Source organism: Phlebotomus argentipes, unplaced genomic scaffold (assembly GCF_947086385.1).
Source record: "Phlebotomus argentipes unplaced genomic scaffold, Phlebotomus argentipes genome assembly contig_2, whole genome shotgun sequence".
Lineage (NCBI taxonomy): Eukaryota > Metazoa > Arthropoda > Insecta > Diptera > Psychodidae > Phlebotomus > Phlebotomus argentipes.
The window spans coordinates 1,919,269-1,941,064 of NW_026776162.1; the positions used below are offsets into that span (position 1 = coordinate 1,919,269).

The 21,796-nt window shown below is 42.8% G+C and overlaps 6 protein-coding genes across 8 annotated transcripts; 3 read left to right on the forward strand and 3 right to left on the reverse strand.

Annotated features, from left to right (window-relative positions):
- Positions 1-62: 62 nt before the first annotated feature.
- Positions 63-2,767, reverse strand: LOC132264827 (DNA replication licensing factor Mcm3). The gene is made up of 4 exons (XM_059765155.1): positions 2,645-2,767; positions 2,303-2,580; positions 1,231-2,242; positions 63-1,173 (listed from the first exon to the last, which is right to left on the reverse strand). The coding sequence occupies exons 1-4, from the start codon at positions 2,708-2,710 to the stop codon at positions 73-75; spliced, it is 2,457 nt and encodes an 818-aa protein (XP_059621138.1). The 5' UTR covers positions 2,711-2,767; the 3' UTR covers positions 63-72.
- A 43-nt stretch (positions 2,768-2,810) lies between these two features.
- LOC132263248 (nuclear pore complex protein Nup133) lies at positions 2,811-6,775 on the forward strand. The gene is made up of 5 exons (XM_059762924.1): positions 2,811-3,048; positions 3,207-3,384; positions 3,440-3,940; positions 4,001-6,307; positions 6,366-6,775. Exons 1-5 carry the CDS (start codon positions 2,927-2,929, stop codon positions 6,729-6,731), a joined length of 3,474 nt encoding a protein of 1,157 aa, XP_059618907.1. The 5' UTR covers positions 2,811-2,926; the 3' UTR covers positions 6,732-6,775.
- A 151-nt stretch (positions 6,776-6,926) lies between these two features.
- On the forward strand, positions 6,927-9,575 carry LOC132263331 (tetraspanin-13). Of its 2 annotated transcripts, XR_009468482.1 has the most exons (6): positions 6,927-7,130; positions 7,234-7,401; positions 7,611-7,820; positions 7,879-8,007; positions 8,188-8,353; positions 8,620-8,731. XR_009468482.1 is itself a non-coding variant. In XM_059763043.1 (5 exons), the coding sequence occupies exons 1-5, from the start codon at positions 7,071-7,073 to the stop codon at positions 8,716-8,718; spliced, it is 666 nt and encodes a 221-aa protein (XP_059619026.1). In that variant the 5' UTR covers positions 6,927-7,070; the 3' UTR covers positions 8,719-9,575. The 2 variants fall into 2 exon arrangements, 1 of the variants encoding a protein (XP_059619026.1); XM_059763043.1 differs by lacking the exon at positions 8,188-8,353 and having other exon boundaries at positions 8,620-9,575.
- Positions 9,576-10,739: 1,164 nt separating this feature from the next.
- LOC132265371 (uridine phosphorylase 1) lies at positions 10,740-14,549 on the forward strand. 2 transcript variants are annotated; one of them, XM_059765999.1, is made up of 5 exons: positions 10,740-10,866; positions 12,551-12,674; positions 13,561-13,908; positions 13,971-14,303; positions 14,362-14,549. In XM_059765999.1, the coding sequence occupies exons 1-5, from the start codon at positions 10,820-10,822 to the stop codon at positions 14,542-14,544; spliced, it is 1,035 nt and encodes a 344-aa protein (XP_059621982.1). In that variant the 5' UTR covers positions 10,740-10,819; the 3' UTR covers positions 14,545-14,549. The 2 variants fall into 2 exon arrangements, with proteins under 2 accessions (XP_059621982.1, XP_059621981.1); XM_059765998.1 differs by lacking the exon at positions 10,740-10,866 and adding an exon at positions 12,094-12,437.
- A 1,634-nt stretch (positions 14,550-16,183) lies between these two features.
- On the reverse strand, positions 16,184-19,783 carry LOC132265369 (alkaline phosphatase 4). The gene is made up of 4 exons (XM_059765996.1): positions 19,067-19,783; positions 18,507-18,736; positions 17,216-18,082; positions 16,184-16,709 (listed from the first exon to the last, which is right to left on the reverse strand). The coding sequence occupies exons 1-4, from the start codon at positions 19,173-19,175 to the stop codon at positions 16,209-16,211; spliced, it is 1,707 nt and encodes a 568-aa protein (XP_059621979.1). The 5' UTR covers positions 19,176-19,783; the 3' UTR covers positions 16,184-16,208.
- Positions 19,784-20,308: 525 nt separating this feature from the next.
- On the reverse strand, positions 20,309-21,692 carry LOC132265370 (sperm-associated antigen 1). The gene has a single exon (XM_059765997.1). It carries the CDS (start codon positions 21,683-21,685, stop codon positions 20,468-20,470), a length of 1,218 nt encoding a protein of 405 aa, XP_059621980.1. The 5' UTR covers positions 21,686-21,692; the 3' UTR covers positions 20,309-20,467.
- Positions 21,693-21,796: the final 104 nt, after the last annotated feature.

Below are 21,796 nucleotides of genomic sequence, written 5' to 3' on the forward strand. Positions count from 1 at the left end.
TCTCACATCTCCCTGGAGGTCAATTCCTGGCAGAAGATGGGGGTGAAAATCCAATGCGATAAAATCATGTCGCTAAATAAGGAAAATCATTCCATCGGCCAGCATGATTTGGTTGTCTTCCGTCATCTGGTTGATGGCGAACATCACTTCTCCGGATGAGAAGGAAACTGTGCACTCCTTTTCGAGGATCTCCTTGAACTTCACCAAACTGATGCACTGAATGCGTCCCTCGCGGAAGGTTTTGTGCAGGGACGCCTTGAATAGATTCATCTTCTCGTCGTCGATCGGTTCCAAAGGCTCAGAGTCATCCATCGGCACCACTGAGGCCTCTGTGGATTCTGCCTCTGCCGTCTGTCGAGTCTCGCGCGCAGTCAAATCACCTCTATCCGGTGCTGGGAGCTCCACCTCCTCGTCATTTTCAGTGCTGGCCACCGGAGGATCGAGACGCGTCCTCTTGGAGCGCCTGTTGCCATTCTGAGTGCTTTGAGTGGGCTGCGAAGCACTCTCGGCATCAGATCCCTCTTCGCCTCCTGATGAATCTGAGTCGTGACGGCGCTTTTTCTTCTCCTTCTCCAGCACTTTCTTGAAGTAGGCAAACTGCACAAGTTCTATCGCCGCATTGGCGTCCTGAACAGCCACAGATTTCGACATTCGCGCCTTTGCGTGCGCAGTGGCCAGACGGATGAGCGTCTCCAGCGTTCGAGCAGTTACTGGCTGAGTTCTGGCCATGTCGGAGTCCGAAAGATCTTGGGATCGCAGACGAGAATACTCATTGGAGATCACCTCGCAAGCTTGCTCAGTGAGTTTCGGCTTCAGACACTTTGCGATGTTGATGTACTTCCTCATGAAGTCCACAGTGAGGATCTTGTCTGAGGCTCTCCTGGAGCTACCGTGGAGGAGAGCGTCGTACTTCTCATACATCGGTGTCTCCTTGGAATCCTCCTTGCGCGCGTTAAACGTAGTCAGCATGTCCACATAGCTGCCGCCCATGGGAAGGACTTCTCCATCCTGTTCGCCGGCTTTTCTGTATCTGTGCATCCGCACGACGTGGTCAGAAATCATTTGGTCAGTGTCCGTGTCCACCACGTCCAGCATCACGAACAGCAGATCGAAACGCGACAGAAGAGAGTCCTGCAGCCCAATGTTCTCCATGGGAGTCTTGTACTGATCATACTGAAAGGAGAGAAGACAATTAGAAATCAATTTACAAGCACCATTTTCTCTCCTTACCTTTCCATAGACTGGATTAGCAGCTGCCAATACTGAGCATCTGGCGTTGAGTGAGGCGTGAATTCCCGCCTTTGAGATGGTCACTTTTCCCTGTTCCATCACTTCGTGGATGGCAATTCTGTCCAGATCGCTCATCTTGTCGAACTCATCAATGCACACGACTCCGCGGTCCGCCAGAACCATGGCGCCCGCTTCCAAGCGCTTATCACCAGTCTCCTGATCCGTTGTCACGGCGGCTGTGAGACCCACACCGGTGGAGCCTCTTCCTGTTGTGGGAATCGCCCTGGGCGCCGTTTGGAGAACGTATCGCAGCAGTTGAGATTTGGCCACGCTGGGATCTCCGATCAGGAGAACATTAATGTCACCTCGAAGGCGTGTTCCGTTGGACAGATTCTTCTCAATTCCTCCCAGAAGGAGGCACAGTATAGCCTTCTTTACATACTCATGGCCATAAATTGATGGAGCGAGACTCTTTGCCAACAGCTCAAAAATATCATTGTTCTTGGCCAGTTTCTTGCACAGAGTGATCTCTTCGCGAGAGATAGCCAGACTGTTCTCCTTATTCAGCTGAGAGATGTTGTTGGCGATCAGGACAGTGCGGAAAGTGCCGGATGTGTATCCACCCTGCTTTCCAGGTAAACATCGATAGTTGCCCACAATCTGGACGCGATCTCCAGGCTTCACGCGATCCACGAGGTCATCATCGCAGATCACATCAACAGATCGTGGCAATTGTCCTGCTGGAGCTTTCTCTGGCATCTCCTGAAGCGTCATCGTCTGATGATCCTTGTAGACCGACAATCCGTATTCTGTCTCCAGGAGATTTCCATCTTCATCCTTGGTGGGATAGACAGCAGAACTCGGAATGGCTTCGAAAGAGGTGAAGTCTGTGTACTTCCTCTCCATGACCTTCTTCGTGACGGCACAGTAGTGAACACTCCGAACGACTTTGGGACGCACGAGAGAGACTTTCGTGGCAATTCCCTCCACGCACACCAAATTTCCCAAGAACCTGTGGAGAAATAAGTCCATTAGCATTACACAGGAAATTACCATAAAGTGTGCAACTTACTGGCACGTCAGGGATCTGGGAGTGACGTGTCGATTCCCAAAACTGCCCTCGAATCCCACAAAGAAGTCCTCATCGCCTTTCGTGTATCGCGATTGAGTGGACATAACCACATCTTTTAGTGCCCGGCTGAAGGCCAGCTGCTCCTCGAAGGCATTGCTGAGAAGACTAGCCGCCCTGGTGGGATTCTTTCTCCTCAGATCATTGATATTGACGATCAGACGCCGGGAATTATCCGAAACCATGGTTTTGATGTGAGTTGAGTAGATCGATTGATCCTCCTGAAAGGGACGCGTAGAAACAACATGATTGTGTGGAAAATATTCATAATAATCACAAACTTACCTCATCATCCAGGAAGTCCAAATACTCCCTCTGAATATCTTGCAGATAGCGCTCATTTTCACCCATTTTCACGATTCTTTACAAATTTCCGCAGAGAATGCGCTCTCAAAAACACTGGGAGATACTGGAGACTGACAATCGCGCCAAAAATGCTGTCTCTCGGCTGTGTTGTGAAGTTGGCTTCAGTTGATTTTCGCCACCGGAGTGTCCTGCCCAGAAAACGCTTTCCGTGCATTGTTTGTTGTTTTGGGGTGGAAATCTCGATCTATATTACACAAAAGGATGGACAGGTCTTTCCAGAGTCCTATATTTAGCGGGCGGAGCTCGAGGCTATCCACGGGGAGTCCTTTTTTACCGGGTGCACGCAAGCCCCTTTCAAACATCAAGAAATCGTCAGTTTCCAGGTATGCTGACCTGCTCACGACCAGTCTTTATTATGATTTTCTTCCTTGATATTCTATTGAAATATTCAGATACATAAATCACTAAATAATTCATGTGTTTTGCTGTTTTTCATGGGCATTTTTCCGGCTTGTGACATAACCTGCAATCACAATTGAAGCCGGTACAGTGTTTCCGGACGCTCAAACCAGACGCTCCAGATCATCGCTAAGTCTGACTATAATGTCGTGAAGACTTACGGACTGCCACTACCAGTGCTGGTGAACGAGGCTCTAACATTTTCCGATAGGAATGTGCTCGTCTCAATGAACTCATCGGCCAAGAATGGATGGGCCTGGGTAAGAAGCTTTCAGACAATATTCTGATCAGATTTAAACGGGAATTCTGCTCTAGGTTGTTTGCGGAAGACGCCTGCTAGTTTGGCAGTACAGAGAATCAAAGTTTGGCTCTCCGAGGAGTGACGGAAGTCGACCAGTGCAGCGCCGAGGCATCGCAGGGCAGTGTCGCGAACTGACTCTCCCTCACTGCGATATCGGTCACAAGGCATCTTTGATAACAGTGTTCGTGAACGAGGGACAGCAGATGGCCTCTTGTTTGGCGGTGTCGCCAACAGGAGATATTCGCTATTGGCCATCGGTGGCTCATGACGGCTCCTCAATCGACGAGACAATCAGTCTGGAGGGCCAGGAGTTCGACGAGCTGCTTAGTATTTCCCCAATTGGCTACGTTGTGGCTACGACGACATGCGATTTGGTGCTGCTTCAGTTGCAGGTGTCTGGAGGGAGACAGACCATCACCAACAGAGCTATCAAGGCTCCTTCGGGATTCCTTGGTGGCATTGGACGCAAGTTTGCCTCCATAATTATCGGGATGCACAATCAAGACAGGGAAAATGTAAGCAGGAATGTTTTTGTGGATGGGAATGAAGGATGTGAAATGTTGGTTTTCTTCCAGAAACTCCTGAGAATGTGCGCAGAACCGAGCGGAGGGAGAGAGTGGACAGTGTCAGTGATGTCTGAGCGCTGGATTCAACGCTGGAGCTTCCAGATGACCGACGGAGAGTGTTTCATCTTTGAAGACTCTGACTTTCTGCGTCGCATTCGGGAGTCTTTCCACAAGAAGTTCTGGGTGAATAGAGATCCTAATGAAGTGGAGATTTGGTTGCTGGATCTCCAGACGTCTGACTCGGATCTGGTGGTTTTGGCGGCAGGAATGAACAAGTCATTCACTCCTCAGCTCCACTACGCGTTGATCACATTCAACTGCAGTGAGAATCAGGATCATCTGGTGCTCAGTAACTTCCACCAGTTGACATACAACACTTTCCACAGTGAAGAGCATGAGAGTGACTTGCTTGCGATGAAGTTCGTGCTGAACAAGAACTACGCTTACGTCTACTCTGAGAAGACAATCTTCCCTGTGTTGCTGAATGAGCCTGCAGAGCGCTCGGAAGAGGTGGAGAGGCTAGACTTCCTAGTGCAGGGAGACAAGTTGATGGCCGCCAGCATGTGCCAGGGATGCCCTATATTCTTCTCTCGGGTTTACGGATTGGTGTGTGTCTCTCCGGCGGATTTCGAGCCCGGCGACTTCTTCAATGCCTCAATGACATCAGATGCTCTGCAGAGTAGCCAGATTTTGTCAGACAGTGGATATCTGCAGCAAACAATTGTGGGAAATCTCACACTCTACGATTTGGATCCGGAAATCATCAGTTCTAACAGTGACATGATCAGTCAGCTGAAATCTGCATTCATTTATCAGCTGAAGCGCAATTCAGTTGCCTGTTTTGCGATCCTGAAGGAACTCTTTCCTCCGGATGTCGTTACGCCAGAAATTGATGCTCCTATGGACGTGTCAATCTTGAAGATTGCTCAGGATCTGGCTGATGACAAACCTGCAGCCGATCCACGATGGGAGCAATCTGATTTGGACTTCTCTAGGCACTCCCTGGGCAGTTCAACATCACTGCAGATTGTTCAGCAGTTGCGTGAAAAGAACTTTGCTCTCAATCACTTTGTTGAGTTTCTGCATTCCTCAAAGCTATGGGAAAGGCTGAGATCGATCTCAAGCAGAGGAACTACGAAAGCTACAACTCATCTCCTTTCTGATATCAATGAAAAGATTATCGTTGCCATTTCACTGAAAAATGCCCAAGGAAATCATTCAGTGGTCATGGATAATGCCATGAAGATGGTTCTGGAGCAGAGGCAGGAAGTTCCGTGTGGAAATCTAACACATCAAGATGTTTTTTACGTGAAAGTGACAAAGATCCAGGACATTTTCCATGCCATGAGTGATCAAATGGAGAATTTCATTGTGTCCGAAGACTTCCTTGCTGAGAATAAGTCCATGATCGTTGAGATCAATTCTGTGGTCTTGACGGCAATTGGGGAGATTATAAAATTCAGAGACGCTAAAGGATCACTCTTCGCTCTGCCAGAAGCTCAAGCGCGCCTCCATGAGAATCTCCCGTGGACGACAATGGGCGGGAAGAATGGAATTCGCGATGCTCTGATGAAGATGATCAATTCGACGCTTAAGTATGGCGCTAGGGGAACCGGAGAGCCAGAACTGCGGCAAAAGTACTATCAGCAGTTGATGGAATTGACAGATTTCGTGCTGGATGGAAGGAGAAACTTCCTGGAGAGCAGTCGCAGGAAGGAGCAATATAGCATCCTCTTGCAGCAGTACGAATCTCAGAGAAGTGACCTCATTTATCCCTTCGTGGAGGACGAACAGTTCGAGTTGGCAGCGAAATTGGCTGAGAAGTACATGGACTTCCAGATCTTGGTGGCAATATGCGACCGAACGAGGAATCAGGCAAAGCTGGAGGAGTATATTGAGCGTTTCAAGGACATGGAGTTCTCTCAGTTTGCCATCAATTGGCACTTGAGACAGAACAAGCAACAGGATCTCTTTGATCGATTCAAGAACAATCAAGCTGCTCTTGGGCGCTTCCTTCACGATCATCCATCTCTCGCGTGGGTTCAGTTCGTTTTCAATGGTGAGCTGATGAAGGCTGCTGAGATTCTCTTCGTGTTGGCTCAGAATGAGACTGAATTGGTGGCGCGGAAGAAGACAAATCTCTCACTGGCGAAGTTGTCGTTTTTCGCTGCTGGAGATTCTGCTGATCAAATTGAAATGATCAACAATGAGTTGAATTTGATTGAGTATCAGGAACAGCTGCCGATTGAGGTTCTTCAGGCATTTGGATTCGACACTGATAATCCCAAAGTGTTGAAACCCGAGGAGATAATTAATGTAAGTTAATTTAGTGGATTTGGAGTGACTTTATTTCAGTGTTCTCTTCACTTTCCAGTTGTACATTTCGGAGGAGAATGAAGGTGCGACGGAGTATGACTTCCGCAAGGCTCTTGAAATGCTTCAATTTGTCGAGGATAATCAGACTGTGCGGCACAAGATTTGGTGTGCGGCCATTTTAAGGGATTCCTGGACCAATTACGATATGAATGATCCTCTGAATGATATGCAAGACATGATGTTCTTCAAATTAATTGATTGCTGCCACTTGAGAGATGAGAATCTCGAGGATGTGTTGCCGTCAATAAGAGAATTTTTGCACTCGCCAGAATTAGGTCCGTTGACCGACAACAAATCCTTCCAGTATCTCCTCCAATTTGGCTATGAGCACATCAACAGAGCCTACAAGAAGAGTGACATGTAAGAAGTGGGTAAATACTACATTTTGATATTTGAAGCTTTTTATTTTCCACTTATGATTAGAATAATTCCACTATTCGGAATTGAAGTGTCCATTAACAACCGGTGAGGCAATTGATTCAAACATTTTGGCTTTGCTGTCAAGTTCTCGAACTCTGGCTGAGATTCGTCTGTATTCGTGGTCTTCGTATTTCCATGCGCTGCGAAAGTCAGTGGAGATTGTCAGTCTCTTTCTTCGTGATTGTTTTTAATCGGTGACACAGAATACTTGGAAATTTCGTAGATTTCTCAGGTCCTACATTATTAATTTGACTGAGGAAGTGTACAGGAGCGGATTGGCATCATGTGTGGTGGATTCACATGCTCGAAGAACTCCCTGATAGCCCTCAATGTGTTGTACATTGTGAGTATAATCGCATATTTTCACTTTTGCTCTCTTTTTGATCAGCTCTTCCAAGGAAATCTTGCCTAATCCGATCGACATTGTCGTCTGTGCTGTATTTCAGGTGGTGGGATTCCTTCTGATTGGCGTGGGTGTTTATGGTCGGGCTGCATCCATTGTGACAAATCTCCCGATAGTCGGCGGCATTCTGGCCTGTGGCATCATCCTGCTGCTGATCTCAGTCCTTGGGCTCGTGGGCACGGTGAAGCACAACCAAGTGATGCTCTTCTTTGTATCCTTTTCAAATCTTCGATCCCTGGTCTGAAATGTCAGACGAAAGTCGAGAGCGACAGAAGTGCGTTCGCATGGCTGTGGCAAAAAATCGATATCTCCATCTCTTCCGTAAAGGTCGCGGATGACGCATTTGCTATCACTTCCCCGCGTCCCCATCGTTAGGGCAATTTCGAATTCATTGCAGATCCTTAACTCCAATTAACACAGTACATGATTATTCTGTTCCTGCTGTTCCTCGTGCAATTCTCCATTGCGTGCTCGTGTCTCGCTGTGAACTCCAATCAGCAGAAGCAATTGGCCGAGCAGGGATGGAGCCGGGTGACGGATTCGATAAAGGAGGAGGTCCAGGAGACATTCACCTGCTGCGGATTCAATTCCACCGCCACGGCAGACCATTTGGCCTGTGATAAAATTACAGTGAGTCCCAATTAGCAAGACGCTGTTAAGTTTTTCTAATGGAAATTGTCTTCTTCAGCCAATCTGCTGCCCTGCGCCAGCCTCTCCTGACTGTGCATGCCCACCCTGTCTCTTCAAGCTGGAGGAGACCATAAACAAGGCTTTCAAAATGTGCGGCGAACTTGGACTTGTCTTCAGCTTTACAGAGGTGAGAAGACGTCCTTTGGGAGTCTTTTGTTGTTTTCTTTGAACACAATCTCTCGATTTGTGTTAATGAGACATTAGCATGACGTAAATTGATTGGAATCTCTTCCAGATTATTTAATAGGCACTAATTGATACTTTTCAAATTCATACAAATTACATAAATTTGGTGATGGTTTTGCAGTTTCTTGGCGTTTGGCTTACTGTTCGTTACCGAAACCAGAAAGATCCGAGAGGAAGTCCAAGTGCATTTCTCTAATTTTGCTCCCTTTGCAAGAGACACGCGATACTAATAAATACTAATCTCATAGCGCGATAATTTTAAACCACTAACTTTCAATTTCAAATAGGTTTGTTATACATTTTTTCGTATTAAGTGTTTTGTAAACTTCTCCAGAACTTTCACTTTCCTTATAAGCATCTTTATTTTATTGATTTTTCCTAACAAATCCATTTCATTCTATGCTTAAGGATTAATTTGGCTTTAAAATATGTGTTTTATTTATACTCTTTATCCATTTACTTTAATCCTTTTTGTGGCTTTTATGCGTAACTGCTTAGAGACATTGACATTGCAGAAGGTGATGATTAATTTGCAACTCTGTACGACATGCAGGTATTGGCAGTGTTCCTAACGTGGCGCTACCGTAATCAGCACAATCCAGATGATTTACCGGCGAGAGCTGTTTTCCCGCAGCGGAATTATCAATACTAAAGCATCACCTTCTTAGTGAAATAACTTCAATGGGCAAAGAATTGTAGATAAATAGTTTTACGTACTACAGTGAGGAAAATAGATAATCTCTCAAACACGTCTAGTCGCAAAAAGAGACATTACGCACTCATAATTCACAACATATCCCGTTGAAGTGAAAGAATCACAGAATGTATAAAAAAAAAACAAATCACCGACTGATAAGACCTATGATAATTTGCGTTTCTCTTGAAAAGGCATATTTTACACTCTAATAGACGATAGTATAGATTTACGTAAAATCTCTTCGTCACGTTTACTTCTGTGGTAATCTTCTTTGATTCGGTTCTCATCCAGATATTGTAGAATATTTTCAGATATGATAAAAATGCTTGAGGGATGATAACGCCAAAGATTTGATGAGATCTAAAACAATTGAACAAATTGAAGAATGAAGACTGAAGGTTTATCTGTAATTACTTTATTTTGCTCAACCCGTCATTCTATTTCCTGATTGCAAATTGTGAAGAATAAACTTATAAGGGATGTCGCAGAGTCTCAATGCGCGACAGCATTTCTCACACGCGACTGTTTTGTTAATTTTAAGAGAAAAAGAGAAACAGAAAGACACCCTTTTTTCTGTGTTAAATTGCGTGTTTATAATAGATTTACAGTGGGAGAGAAATCGATAGTGATGTTTAATTGACATGATTCTCGTAGATTTATTTTACACACTATGATAAACAGTGAGATTATGAGCCCAGCAGGTAAATTTAATTGTGGCAAAGTATATTTTTGTAAATGGCCAAAAAGCTTCTCATGTATTTTTGTCGATGAATAAAGCGTTAATGTTCTTTTGTGTAGTGCTTCTACAGAACGGAGAAAAGGCAGTTTTTCATTTCGCCGCGGTGGAATATTTTAGAGAATTTATTGATACTTTGCTGGGAGGATTTTTTTAGGGTCGTTTACCTGCAGCATGACGAAATGTGAACAGTGTGAATGCCATGGTGAAGTCGTTTTGACCAACCTTCCTTTGGGGTGCTGTAAAATGTTTCCGCGTATATGAAATGATGGTTGTGCGCAGAGGGACAGCCTGACTTGCCATGGTTCCAGCTGCGATAGTGTGAATAGTTGAAATGGAAGAAAATTATATTTTACGTCTCCTTGCAGAGTGAACCCTTGAAATGGCCCGAGAAATTGAGGATGATGGCAGGAAATTTGCGAAATGGGGTGCTTTTTGGCAGTGAAATTGTGAGGGAAAAAGTCTCAATTGGTTCATCTATACTGTGAATGTTCTCCCGAAGACACGCATGGCATCTGAGTTGCAAAAGGGTGTGTTTTCTCGACAGTCGGCCGAAAGGTCTCAGTCTCTTGTGTTCCGTGAGAATGGTGAGAATTATATAATTCCTTTGTTGGTGGTGTTCTTATCAATGCAAAAATTCTAGTGTACCAGTTTCTCTCTTCACCTCGTCGAAAAGGTACCTTTGGTAATACTCAATTAGATTTTGCATTCTTTCCAAGGCGACTTTTCCCTAAAAAATCACAACATTAAAGTTTGAATTGGACTTTATGGATTGTAAAAAGACCATTCTTGAGTGGATTTCGTGATTGATTGCGTGGATTTCAGTGTGTGTTCATTGAAGAGGGAATTTATCACTTTTCTTATATACTCGAATGGCTAGCATTCTCTATGTATTACTTGGATTAGAGGCCTTATACAAATCCTAAAAGCAAAAAAGCAACAAGAAGTTGAGGCCAATCAATAAGAGAATCCTGATTGGAGTTTGATTGCAGAAACATTAATATACCCAAAATTAATTGACTTCAACACAGTTTGTAAAGATTCGCAAACTTCCCCCCAAAAAAAGAGAGAAGAATAAGGACACCTTTGACCTTGTACTGTATCTTAAATGGAACATTCTTGTGATTATTAATGAATGGGCGGAAGGGGAATTTGTGCCACAGCTCTCTTTCCCATTAACTACAACGAGACTCTCCCTTTCAGGACACTTTGCGGAAGACACAGCGCCGAAGGATATAGAATAACTCATTTTTCTCCATCAGCACTCGAGACGGTGGTTGAATTTGCGTAAAGTGTGACGTGAAATTGAATACATCGAGGATGGCAGCTCTGCAAAGTCCTTCCTTATCGGATGAGGAGCGTGACGAGTAAGTGAAGTTATGTATGAAAGACTGAGAAAATGCTCGAAATTGAGGGTGGAGACAAATTCACAACAAGAATCTCATTTCCTTTTTAATTACTTCATTTTGCTTGAATGAAATTGTGGAAAATTCATGGAATTTTCATTTACAAATACTTCTGTAATATTTTATCGTTAAGAAACGATGTCTGGTGCTTTTTTATGTGAATCCTATTAAGAACAATTGTTCAAAGTTCTAAAATAACAGTTTGATAAGTGATGAAAAATTGTAATCTTGCGTAAACAAACATTATTGCTTGCTTTCTCCTTATAAAGACGAAAGAAAAATTGACTACAGTTCATGATTAATTTCTTAGAAAATGTGGATTAAACATATTCCTAGAATTTTCTTAAGTGATTTCAATTACAAAAAATATACGCAATTAATTCAGAAATATGAATGATTGCGGTGCTCTTAACGTTCTGGTTGTTGCACAAGATAGCACAAAATGTTTCTCCTAATCTTGTATTCTGTTTACAATCAAGCTTTAAAGATGCAAACGAATTTCTATGCTGTGAGCGCAAATAATTTCACAGACTAAGCAAATGAAATTACTTGTGCAACAACTGAATTGGAATTGAAATAGAATAAACAGAGGAAATTGCACATTTACTCCTTATCACAGGATTGTGTTGTTTATACATCACCGAGAGTAAACTTTTCAAGTTTTCTCTAATTCTGTTGTTTGTATTTTTACTTCACTTAATTAATATATTCTTAATCTATTCCGAGAATGAGTCTTATCACTGTTTGAAATCGAAACTCTTCTCGAACAGCATTGAGAGTAATTCAGTTGACGCATTTAGAAGTTAATACGTACGTATCATATGTACATACATATGTACGTGCTCATAATCCCATTTGGCCATTTTCCGTCTCCACTCGAGGGCTGCGAGTGGTGAAAGTGCGGGTGATTTGAATGAAAATACTGAACGGGTTGGTGGGAAAATTAAATAAATAATTTGTCTGGGCTTTTCACAACACTTGTTCTCATCTCTTCTCTCTGAGTGTGATTTAAATTCAATAAATCTCAGCATTATGTGATACAGTGACCAAAGAAAACAGAGAAACCTTATCGGAAGGGACGCATGTTGGTATGGAAAAACGAGAGAAAGAGAAAGAAAACGAGAATGTTTGTTCTATCGCCAAATATAAAAGTCGAAGCGATGTGTGATTATTTTAGTCTTTCGCTGAATGTCGCTGAATTAAGTCTATTTTACTGCGACTCCCAGTGGCAACACCAACGTGGAATCAAGCTGATTAGGTACTTTGATTGATTAGTGTGTTGCATTTGCGGGCAGTGAGAGATTAAACTTTGGAACGGAGTGCGGACGGAAAAGTTTCTGTGGAAATACTTTTATTTGGCGGACAATCGATAGGAGGGCTGTCTTGGTGAAATTTCAAGGAGAATATTAATCAATTGGGGAAATGGAGTCGAAGCGAGGCGTGTTGAATGAATACAGAAATGAGACTGCCAAGAATGGCACAGACAGGCCAGAAAATTCCGATGAGGATGGAAATTGCGAGAGTATTTATAGGTAAATTGTTTCAGCCCTTTTGCAAAAATTTTTTTCCACCCTGTTGCGATGGTTTTTTTTTGCGGTATGGAATTTCATAAATGAATAATGTGAATTCCGGAAATTCTCTACAGATACTCCGATGGATCCGTTCGCCTGCGGAACCCCAACATTGAATTAATGGACCAAGACATCCTTTATCATCTGGCGCTGGGAAGTGGCAGTCACGATCTGCAGGAAATGTTCGGCGATGTCAAGGTTAGTGTTCAATTTCGTCATGATTTGTCTGCTATTCTCGTGCCAATCGAATCTCCATAATGTTATGGAGGAATTTGCATAATTGTTCGAGATTTTAGCATTTCACTGAGCCGCTGGTTGATTTTTTTTTGCCCTCTTTCAATATTCCAATCCAGGTGCTTTGCAATATTTCACCTTAATTGCTGGAAAATCAATTGCTGAATTCCGCTTACTGCTGTTATGTAAAAGTCGCTGATTGTGGCCTTTATCAGATATGTTTTGGTTTATTTACAAAATTGGCGTATTTCGCTTGGCGAGAGGCACAAAAAGTGCGAGAAAAAACTGCTTATAGCGTAATTAAATCATCGCCTAATTAACAGCTCACAATAATGTCATTTTATTTAATTACCCTGAGCCGTGTATCATAATTTTCCATATCATTAGTTAAACTGCGGCATTCATAATAAATTTAGCGACTATCAGAATTATAAAAAGAGACTGCGTTGGTCAGAATGACTCTACGTCAATTCCATATGGCATAATGTAGGATTGCGAAAATAATGCATACTAATGATCGCATTGACCATTGAACATGCTTTGACAGTTCTACTCTTGGTAAATAGTGTTTAGAATCAATCATATCAAGGCTATGTATAGATTATTGTTGGTAAAGCTATGCAAAATGCAAAAGAGGCTGGAGGAGTGTATCAGAACTTTATATGAAATTATTAGAATGCACACTTGTGCATTGGTTTTCAGAAATTCTCTATTCAAATAATGAACCAAAACTATACGAGAGCGTATCTTTAGGCAATTTCAAAGAGCGTGTTTAATATCTTCCCTCTTTCCGTGTTTTCGAAATTGCATACTTTATTAACTTATGGCACTTATGCTTGCTCTCTTGCAGTTCGTGTGCATGGGTGGAACTCCGAAGCGTATGGAGAACTTCGCCCACTACATCATGGGCGAAATTGGGTACAAATTGCCACCGGGTACTCAATTGCAGGATATCAGTGCATTTTCCTATCGGTATTCCATGTACAAAGTGGGTCCAGTGCTGTCCGTGAGTCACGGAATGGGCGTCCCGTCAATTGGAATTCTCCTGCACGAGATAATCAAGCTCATGTACCATGCCAAGTGTAAGGATCCCATCTTTCTCAGGATCGGCACGTGTGGTGGGATTGGAGTTGAGGGAGGCACTGTCTGCATAACTGATGACGCTGTGGATGGGCTGCTGAGGAGTACATACGAGATGGTGAGTTTTCATTCTCCCTCAAGGCATTTACTCAGGAGTAACTGATATTGTTCTGCTTGCAGACTATCTTGGGGAAGATTGTCCAGCGCCCGGCGAAGTTGGACAAGAAGCTAGTGCGCGACCTCAAGTCTCTGGCAGACGTTGAGGATCCCTATGACACCGTTGTGGGCAAGACGATGTGCACGTATGACTTCTACGAGGGCCAGGGTCGCCTCGATGGAGCATTCTGTGATTTTAGTGAGAACGAAAAGATGGAATACTTGGAGAAGTTGCGTGACTTTGGCGTCATTAACATTGAAATGGAGTGCACAACGTTCGCCGCGTTGACTCACTATGCGGGCATCCGAGCGGCGATTGTGTGTGTTACCCTCTTGGACAGACTCAAGGGAGATCAAGTGAGTTGCCCTTTGACTCTGTGAGGCCGCAATACCTCAACAGATTGTCTGGTTTTAGGTCAACACCCCGAAAGAAGTGATGAACGAGTGGCAGATTCGACCGCAGATTCTTGTGTCGCGCTTCATCCGGAAACACTTGGCTCAGCAGGGAAAATTGAAGTCACTGATGCAGCAGCATGGTTCGATACGATCCCCTCGACGCTTCAAGCTTGTCCAGCAGGAGTCTGAGGCACACGAGTAAGCCAACCCAAAAAGCACAGCCATACGATGTAGGTGAAGGGAATTGGAGCACTCGCGTATTGATTTTTCAAGCGAGTGAAGAGAATTTGTGGGACGTCACGCTAAATTTTTCGGGGGGTTACTTTTGCTGTCCGCATCCAAGCACCCACACATCATTCCAAGGGGAGTAACATATACACATATTGCTGTAATTTTGCCGCGGAGACCCTCCGCGATTTGGGTTGTTTGCTAACTGCCTAGAGAATTCCAAGAGCGAAAGTGAGTGGCGTGATTGGTGGAGAAGGAATAGCGTCTAATTTATATACAGTATATAAACTGTGTACTATATCAATGGCCACAATACGCAGACAATATTTTCACTCTACATGTGAAATATGAAGCGACTATTGCAATGTGAAAATGGCTCTAAACTTAAAGTATATAAATGCATATTATTTATTGGGAGAACATTCTTGACGAATTGGCACAGTAAAAACGGTTAAAACACTATGACAAACAACGATAAAGATGCTTTTACATGAGAAATGGAATAACGGATGATCGTAAATTTTTAACAATACTGTTTAAATGTTGTTTGTTGTTGTCGTTATTAACTCGAATGATGGAAAAATATTGATTACTCTCAGTAGCTTCATGAAGCATGCAAGTGGTACAATTTTGCCCATAACGACAGATATGTAGCATTTGGAAGTCAATAAAGAAAAAAAAGAATGAAGAGGAGGCGTTAAACTATTGAAATGATGATGTTATATTGTTACAGAAAGAAATGAGCTAGCTAGAATTGACTTTTGCGGTCAAATATTTACAATATAAAGTGAATTACTTACAATCCTGAAGTCGAGGATATAAATTTAAAGAGAACATGTTGATTATATACTATAAGCCACTGTGAAAGTTGCCACAGAGAAAGTTGCAAATTTTGGTTTTCACCGTTTTCACACACTCAGGACTCATTTTATTTGAGTTGGATGACGGATCATTTGTTGTACATATCAAAATTGACTTTATACAATATCTGTTGATAAATCTGGGGGATATTTTGAAGAGTATTTACAGCATATTTACACAAAATTTACATTCAATGCCCGCAAGAGCATCAAGTTGAAATTCTAACACCTAATTTTGCGTCTTAGCGTTCTTTGCGGTTGCTCTTTAACATTTTGCTGGTTAAATAAGTCCAATAAATGTATGATTTTCTCCCGAGGTAATACTTGAGGGTAATAAATACTTATATAGATATCTTAGAGATGGAGTGAGAGAGGATTAGGTGAACCTATAACATTGTAGGTAAATAAATGCTGAATCCCAGGAGAGGGGCATTAAATTGAATTATCTAACTTATTTGGATATTTGTAAGGCTTATATATAAATTTTCCCAAATTCTCGTGTCAATATTTAAACACTTGAAGGCGTTACATATATAGTTGAATTTTCAGACCTAAGAGTAAATATACAACTTGAATTTCGTGGTTCATAGGATTAAAGGTTGATTTTATTGTTGGTAACACTCCTATATAACCCAAATTATAATATTATGTGTAATGGAGATATTGTAAACATTTTGTTTTTCATAAAAAAAAGGAATGGTTTTCGAAGCGAAACAGCCCATTTTCTCTAATTTGCGCCCCCAGGAATTGCTCAGCATTTAATTACACTTTAATTTTCCTACAACCAAGTATGGCACAGCACTGCTAGCACGAGGGTGAGACTCAGACTTATTACTGATGATGGGGTGATGTTGCCTGAGGCGCTGGTGGTTTGGGCGAAGAGCTTGTAGCGATGGCAATCGGGGTTGAGGCTCTTCGTGGGACCCATGCAGGTGGCGAATCCCACCACATGGGCGATGTAGTTCTGCTCGAAGACACCGTAAATGAGGTGGCTTCCGGGACCCGTGGCAAAGACGGGCACATCCTCGCCACCATGGGTGGAATCCACGAGCGGAAAGGCGGACAAGTGGCGATAGAAGGGATCTTCGCGGTCGGAACTCGAGATAGTCTCCACTCGCATCCACGTGTTGTCCCTGCCCTGGTCCTCCTGAGACTTGTTGAGCCGATGATAGAGGAATCCTGGGCCGTTGGCGTAAGTCAGGGTCTCATAAGGTGCCACCTGAGCCTTGTTGCCGAATTCCAGAATGTCATTCCCTCTCGTGGCGTAACCGTTGAAGATCTGGGAGACAATTTGCAGGGTAATTAGAATTCCAATTTTAGTGACTGCAAAGCTATCAAGTGTGGATAATTAATTTTCTGCTACTCAAGCGGAAATATCGGGTGCACTGATGGTGAATTTTCACATTTATCAGCTCAGCATAATAGCTAAGTTGGAATTTCTAATTAATCTCTGTTTAACTATTATCAATAGAGAAGCGTCGTGCTATAAATTTTATTAATATCTCATGTCAAAATATTGTAGAAATTCATTTCAGCGATTTATGAGCGTATTGTAATAGTTTTATCTTTCTCTCTCTCCCTGTGTTATGATATCTAGAGAGACATAAATATGGTGTGTTCACTCACTAAATTTAGCAAGAGCATTCGAAATAATTGTGTATAATTAATTGCAAAGATAATATTGATGAGTAATTATGGTATTAATTGCACGATTATCGATTTTGATGTGCACCACGACCTTCGAAATCTCTGGCACAATAGAATCTGCAAGAATTGTGCGCTTACCATTGCGTGGGAGTGATCAGCCGTGACTATGATGAGAGTATCTTTGGGATTAGTGAGATTGAGGGCAGTCTCAACGGCTGAATCCAGTTCGACGAACTCATCAAGAGCGACATGGGCGAAGTTCTGATGATGCCCATGATCTATCCTTCCGCCTTCCACCATCAAGATGAATCCTGGAGAATTTGGACGCTGAAGGACTTTGATAGCCTGAGAAGTCATTTGAGCCAACGATGGCGGCCCCGAAGCGCCTTGTTCCCTCACGAGATTGTAGGGAATGTGATTCTGGGAGAACAATCCCATAAGATAGTCGACTTTCTCGGTGTTCACGGCCAAGAGTTGACCGGTGTTTTTCACAAATTGCTTGGATTTTTGCGTATCATCCTTGAGCCACTCCTCGGCCAAGTTTCGGCCATCTGTTCGTGGACACAGCTGCTCAAAACTGCCATTCATCTTAATTTGGTTGATATCGTACAGCTTCTCCTTCACTCCCATCATCTCCCGACCGCCGCCCAAGATGACGTTGAGCCTCTTGCCAGGCGACTCCTCGACCAACTGGCGTGCGATGTCCTTGAAGGCAGAGCTGGTGACACCATCGGGAATGGCAGAGTCACACTCCCAGTCTCTGTTGGGCGAGTGGGCGTAAAGGGCGGCCGGAGTGGCGTGAGTGATTCTCGTGGTGGTCACAATGCCCGTCCTTTTGCCGCTCGCCTGAGCCCAGTCCATGATGGAGGACAGCTTCCCAGCCAGGGGATCCGTATAGCTGGAAGTGCTGTCCACTCCGATGTAGCCATAGCGAGTCTTCACGCCGGTAAAGAGCGATGTGGCTGTTCCAGCGGAGTCAGGGACTTGTTTATCGGTATTGTAAGTCTGTGAAAATACGAACATTGAACTTAAATGCTAATTTACATTTTAATTACTCATTGAACAAGGTAATGGAAAGAATACAATGCAATGAGCAAAATCGTCTGATAATTCTCCTCTTCTGCAGTGTTGTACAAATTTATCCACAAATTTATGAGTCTGCAAATACCGCAAATACTGAGGTATTTTTATTATAAATTACTGCCTCCATTATCAGTGTCTGATCACGTTTTCACACCTAAAATGTTTAATTTTTTAATATCTCGTATTTGTTCTTTTTGTAATTCGATATTTGCTCATTGCATTACATTGTCGAGCGAACTGAGCTGGAAAAAATGTACAGAACTATCAACTTCTAAATGTCTGTAGTTTTAGTGCTGTGACGCAAATTAATGAGAATTCTCTTGTCCTCCCCTGAACCGTACTTTACCTTGGCCAGTCCAATGTGGGGGAAGACATCAAATGATAACACGGTCTCTTCGCCAGAATACTGTGAGATTTTCTGCCCTTTGTAGATTCGGCCAGCCGTGATTGTTGGCATTCCCATGCCATCGCCCACGAAGATTATCACATTTTTCGCCAGGTTCTGCTCACCCGTGCTTCCACTGTTCAATTTGCGTCGCAAATGTCGCTCGGACAGTCTCACCCAGTGATCTCTATCTGCAACGACAGGCACGAAAATCTGCATGCTAATTGGCTCATCTCCAGCAATTTGCTCTCCAAGCTCTTCCACATTTTACAATAAAGAGTATGTGCGTCGAAAAGAGTGGGAAATACGATAATTGGACCAGCAATTTTCCATGATACCGCGACTTTTGTGCATTGCATGCAATTTTCCGGGATTTTGCATAACAATTTCTCGTGGTGGATATTTAACGTTAAAATACCTCTGAGGTTTTATGCGCTTATCACCCAAACGGAGTACTCCGGAATGAATTTATCTTATCGCTTATACCGAAAACAAAACGTGAACTAGTTATTCAGTAATACCTTCCGTGGTGTCTGGTGGTGTTGGGAAGACTCTCGCATGAATTGTCGTGAACAGTAGGAAGAACAATAAATTAAAAATAACACTTTTACCGAACATTTGGGCAAACATTCCCGTGTTCCCGTTTTATTAGAATACAAATGTTGAATCCACAGAGCAAATACACACTTCTTTTTTTGAAAGAAATACCAATAAATTGTAACACGAGGATTTTTTCACTGTTTCACACCAATTTCCATAAATAAATGACTTGACTTGACGCAAGAGCACGCATTTTCCCAGCTGATTCGCCGATCAATCGCCCAATCACTCCAACAATTGAGCACTGAGTGAAGTGTAGTTAATGGAAACGTGTGAGCAATTGAACACCGCGTCTTCGTGCAGCTTTTCGAGTGATAATGAATAAATTCGTAGTCAAAGCAGTGTCTTTTAAAGCACAACTATATAATTATCTGATCGTCACGGTTTCAGTGTGTGTAGAAAAAATTTTACAACTATTTTTCACTCCACAGACTCGTTAGTGTGCCTTTTTGACGGTCAAATTTTTATCACTTAGCAATAGTGTTGGGTTGTGATAAGAAATAATACTGGCGATATTGTCAAGAAAATCCCGATAAGCAGGTGGAATATTTTCACACACGCGATTTCTCGTCGATTCTAAAAGAAAGTCACTGCCCAACAAAAGGTTCGCGCTTCTCTCCCGCTGCACTGCACAGAACTGCTTTGCTCCCACCGCAAGTGATCTCTATTTAAAGGAGAAAAATTGCTGCTCATCTGCCTATATCATCAGCAGTAATTTCATATTTCTTAATTTAGCATCTACCAGTCACGCATGTGACAGTGGCTGAGGCTCTTTTATGAGTTGACAAAAGGAAATTTATTCCGAGGAGCGGATTTAATGATTAGGTTTGCAACTTATTGTATCACCCAGTCACCGAGACAAAAATCTCATGCCAGAGCTGAGGATCAGACTCTTTGACCGTGATTCCCAAGCAGCTCCGGAGACAACACTGTTGTGTGATATCGCGTGGATATTTTACAACTCTGCAAAGCCTACAAAGGGTGATCATCAGTCTACTTAGAGGCTGCATGTCATTGATTTCAACACATTTATTTCCATTGATTCGTCAAAAGAGAAACACAACTTTCTGCTAAATCAATGTCGTGTTATGCAATATTTTTAAAGTATTCCAAATTTTTATTCGAGATCAATTTTAGCTGATCATTCACAAGAACTTTCCCCCTGACCCATTCAGTATATCTCTGAAGCCGGTAATCATATCAATTAACCGTGTAAATTTCTATGCATATTGTTGCATTGCGCTAGATTTTACAGGCGTATTTATCTAATCCTAGAACACTTCATCATTACTCTGGCTTATAGCAATTCCAATTAGTGCTGCCTAATCGAAAATCTCTTCTATGATGGCTCCACGTGATTCGCACGCGTCAACAGAACAAAGGGGAGTGAGAATATCAGCCTTATCATGAGTTGTTTGACCTTCCTTCCGCTTTTTAGTGGCTCTGCCACACAGCTTCCCGATGCTCTGCGCCACAGTGCTCATGTTATTCTTCACGATCTTGTTGGGAATGATCAGCTTGGAGAAGTCTTCTTCCGGCTCCTCCTCAATCTTTATGCGAAAAGCACCAGCGGGCGGTGGTGGAATTTCCTTCTTAAGCTTCTCAATAGATTTGAGAGCAATGGCGTTTTCAGGGTCGATCTCGAGGACACGTTGAAGAACTTCGTAAGCTGATCTTTTGCAGTCGTCGAGTTGCAAGGCTTGAGCCTTCCTGAGCAGAGCTTTGACATTTTTGGGCTCCAATTTCAGGCATTCATCACAATCATCCGTGGCTTCCTTCAGTCGTCCCAATTTTATGGCCGCAATTGCTCTGTTGTTGTATCCAACGGCATTTGGGAGCATTTCTATGGATTTCGTGTACTCCTGATAGGCCTCGAGAAAGTCACTCGTCTTGAAATACTCATTGCCTTTGATTTTGTACTTGAGAGCCAATTCTTCTCTCTCAATCGTCGTCAATTTGCTCGAAATGTGATCAGCAATTTCTTCTATAATAACCTTCTTATTTTCCTTCAGAGATTTTTCTCGCTCAATCTTTTCCTTTTGGATCTCTTCTTGAAGATCCAATTTCAGAGCTTCTGCATCTGCATCGTATTGATCCCATTTTTGGTATTCGTAGGACTTAATGCGATCTGTAGACTTCTTCTTTGAACTCTCAACGGAAGATTCAATGTGTTGTCTCACGGGCGGATATTCAATCTCCAGATTCTTTACTTTCTTCACGTCTTCCTCCGTCTTTTTTGCACGCACACTCCAATTTGCAAGATTCCTTGAGATTTCTCGAGAAGTTTCTTGATCCAATTCACTTGATTTAATCATCGGAGACTCCGTTCGCAAAATCTTACTGTTGGGTTTCAAGCATTTGAGTCGTTCTTCTGCGCATTTTGTCAAATCCGGATAAAATCCTTCCTCACCGGATTGTAGAATGAGACAAATTCTCTCCAACTCCTTTGTATTTGTGCACTGTTTCACATAATCGAAATCCAGATGATGCACAGGAATATCCCACTTTTCCAGCAATGTCTTTTTGCCTTGCTTCACCATTATTCTGCTCTGTGGCTCAGCGAATTCACGGGAAATTCGATAAAATAAATGCAGTCGATATTTCCATGGTTACCCAACGATGGCCTATTTATCATGAAAATTAAATTTTAA

Bases quoted from the DNA above. Each gene is read 5' to 3' on its own strand.
- LOC132264827 (XM_059765155.1), bottom strand. From the start codon at position 2,710: ATGGGTGAAAATGAGCGCTATCTGCAAGATATTCAGAGGGAGTATTTG. The intron at 2,581-2,644 runs GTAAGTTTGTGA...CGTCCCTTTCAG, and splicing joins TGGACTTCCTGGATGATGAG to GAGGATCAATCGATCTACTC. The intron at 2,243-2,302 runs GTAAGTTGCACA...ATTTCTCCACAG, and splicing joins CCCAGATCCCTGACGTGCCA to GTTCTTGGGAAATTTGGTGT.
- LOC132263248 (XM_059762924.1), top strand. From the start codon at position 2,927: ATGGACAGGTCTTTCCAGAGTCCTATATTTAGCGGGCGGAGCTCGAGG. The intron at 3,049-3,206 runs GTATGCTGACCT...TCACAATTGAAG, and splicing joins AAGAAATCGTCAGTTTCCAG to CCGGTACAGTGTTTCCGGAC. The intron at 3,941-4,000 runs GTAAGCAGGAAT...GTTTTCTTCCAG, and splicing joins ACAATCAAGACAGGGAAAAT to AAACTCCTGAGAATGTGCGC.
- LOC132263331 (XM_059763043.1), top strand. From the start codon at position 7,071: ATGTGTGGTGGATTCACATGCTCGAAGAACTCCCTGATAGCCCTCAAT. The intron at 7,131-7,233 runs GTGAGTATAATC...GCTGTATTTCAG, and splicing joins CCCTCAATGTGTTGTACATT to GTGGTGGGATTCCTTCTGAT. The intron at 8,008-8,619 runs GTGAGAAGACGT...TACGACATGCAG, and splicing joins TTGTCTTCAGCTTTACAGAG to GTATTGGCAGTGTTCCTAAC.
- LOC132265371 (XM_059765998.1), top strand. From the start codon at position 12,328: ATGGAGTCGAAGCGAGGCGTGTTGAATGAATACAGAAATGAGACTGCC. The intron at 12,438-12,550 runs GTAAATTGTTTC...AATTCTCTACAG, and splicing joins AATTGCGAGAGTATTTATAG to ATACTCCGATGGATCCGTTC. The intron at 14,304-14,361 runs GTGAGTTGCCCT...GTCTGGTTTTAG, and splicing joins ACAGACTCAAGGGAGATCAA to GTCAACACCCCGAAAGAAGT.
- LOC132265369 (XM_059765996.1), bottom strand. From the start codon at position 19,175: ATGTTTGCCCAAATGTTCGGTAAAAGTGTTATTTTTAATTTATTGTTC. The intron at 18,737-19,066 runs GTATTACTGAAT...CTGTCGTTGCAG, and splicing joins ACCACCAGACACCACGGAAG to ATAGAGATCACTGGGTGAGA. The intron at 18,083-18,506 runs GTAAAGTACGGT...GTATTTTCACAG, and splicing joins CCCACATTGGACTGGCCAAG to ACTTACAATACCGATAAACA.
- LOC132265370 (XM_059765997.1), bottom strand. From the start codon at position 21,685: ATGGTGAAGCAAGGCAAAAAGACATTGCTGGAAAAGTGGGATATTCCT.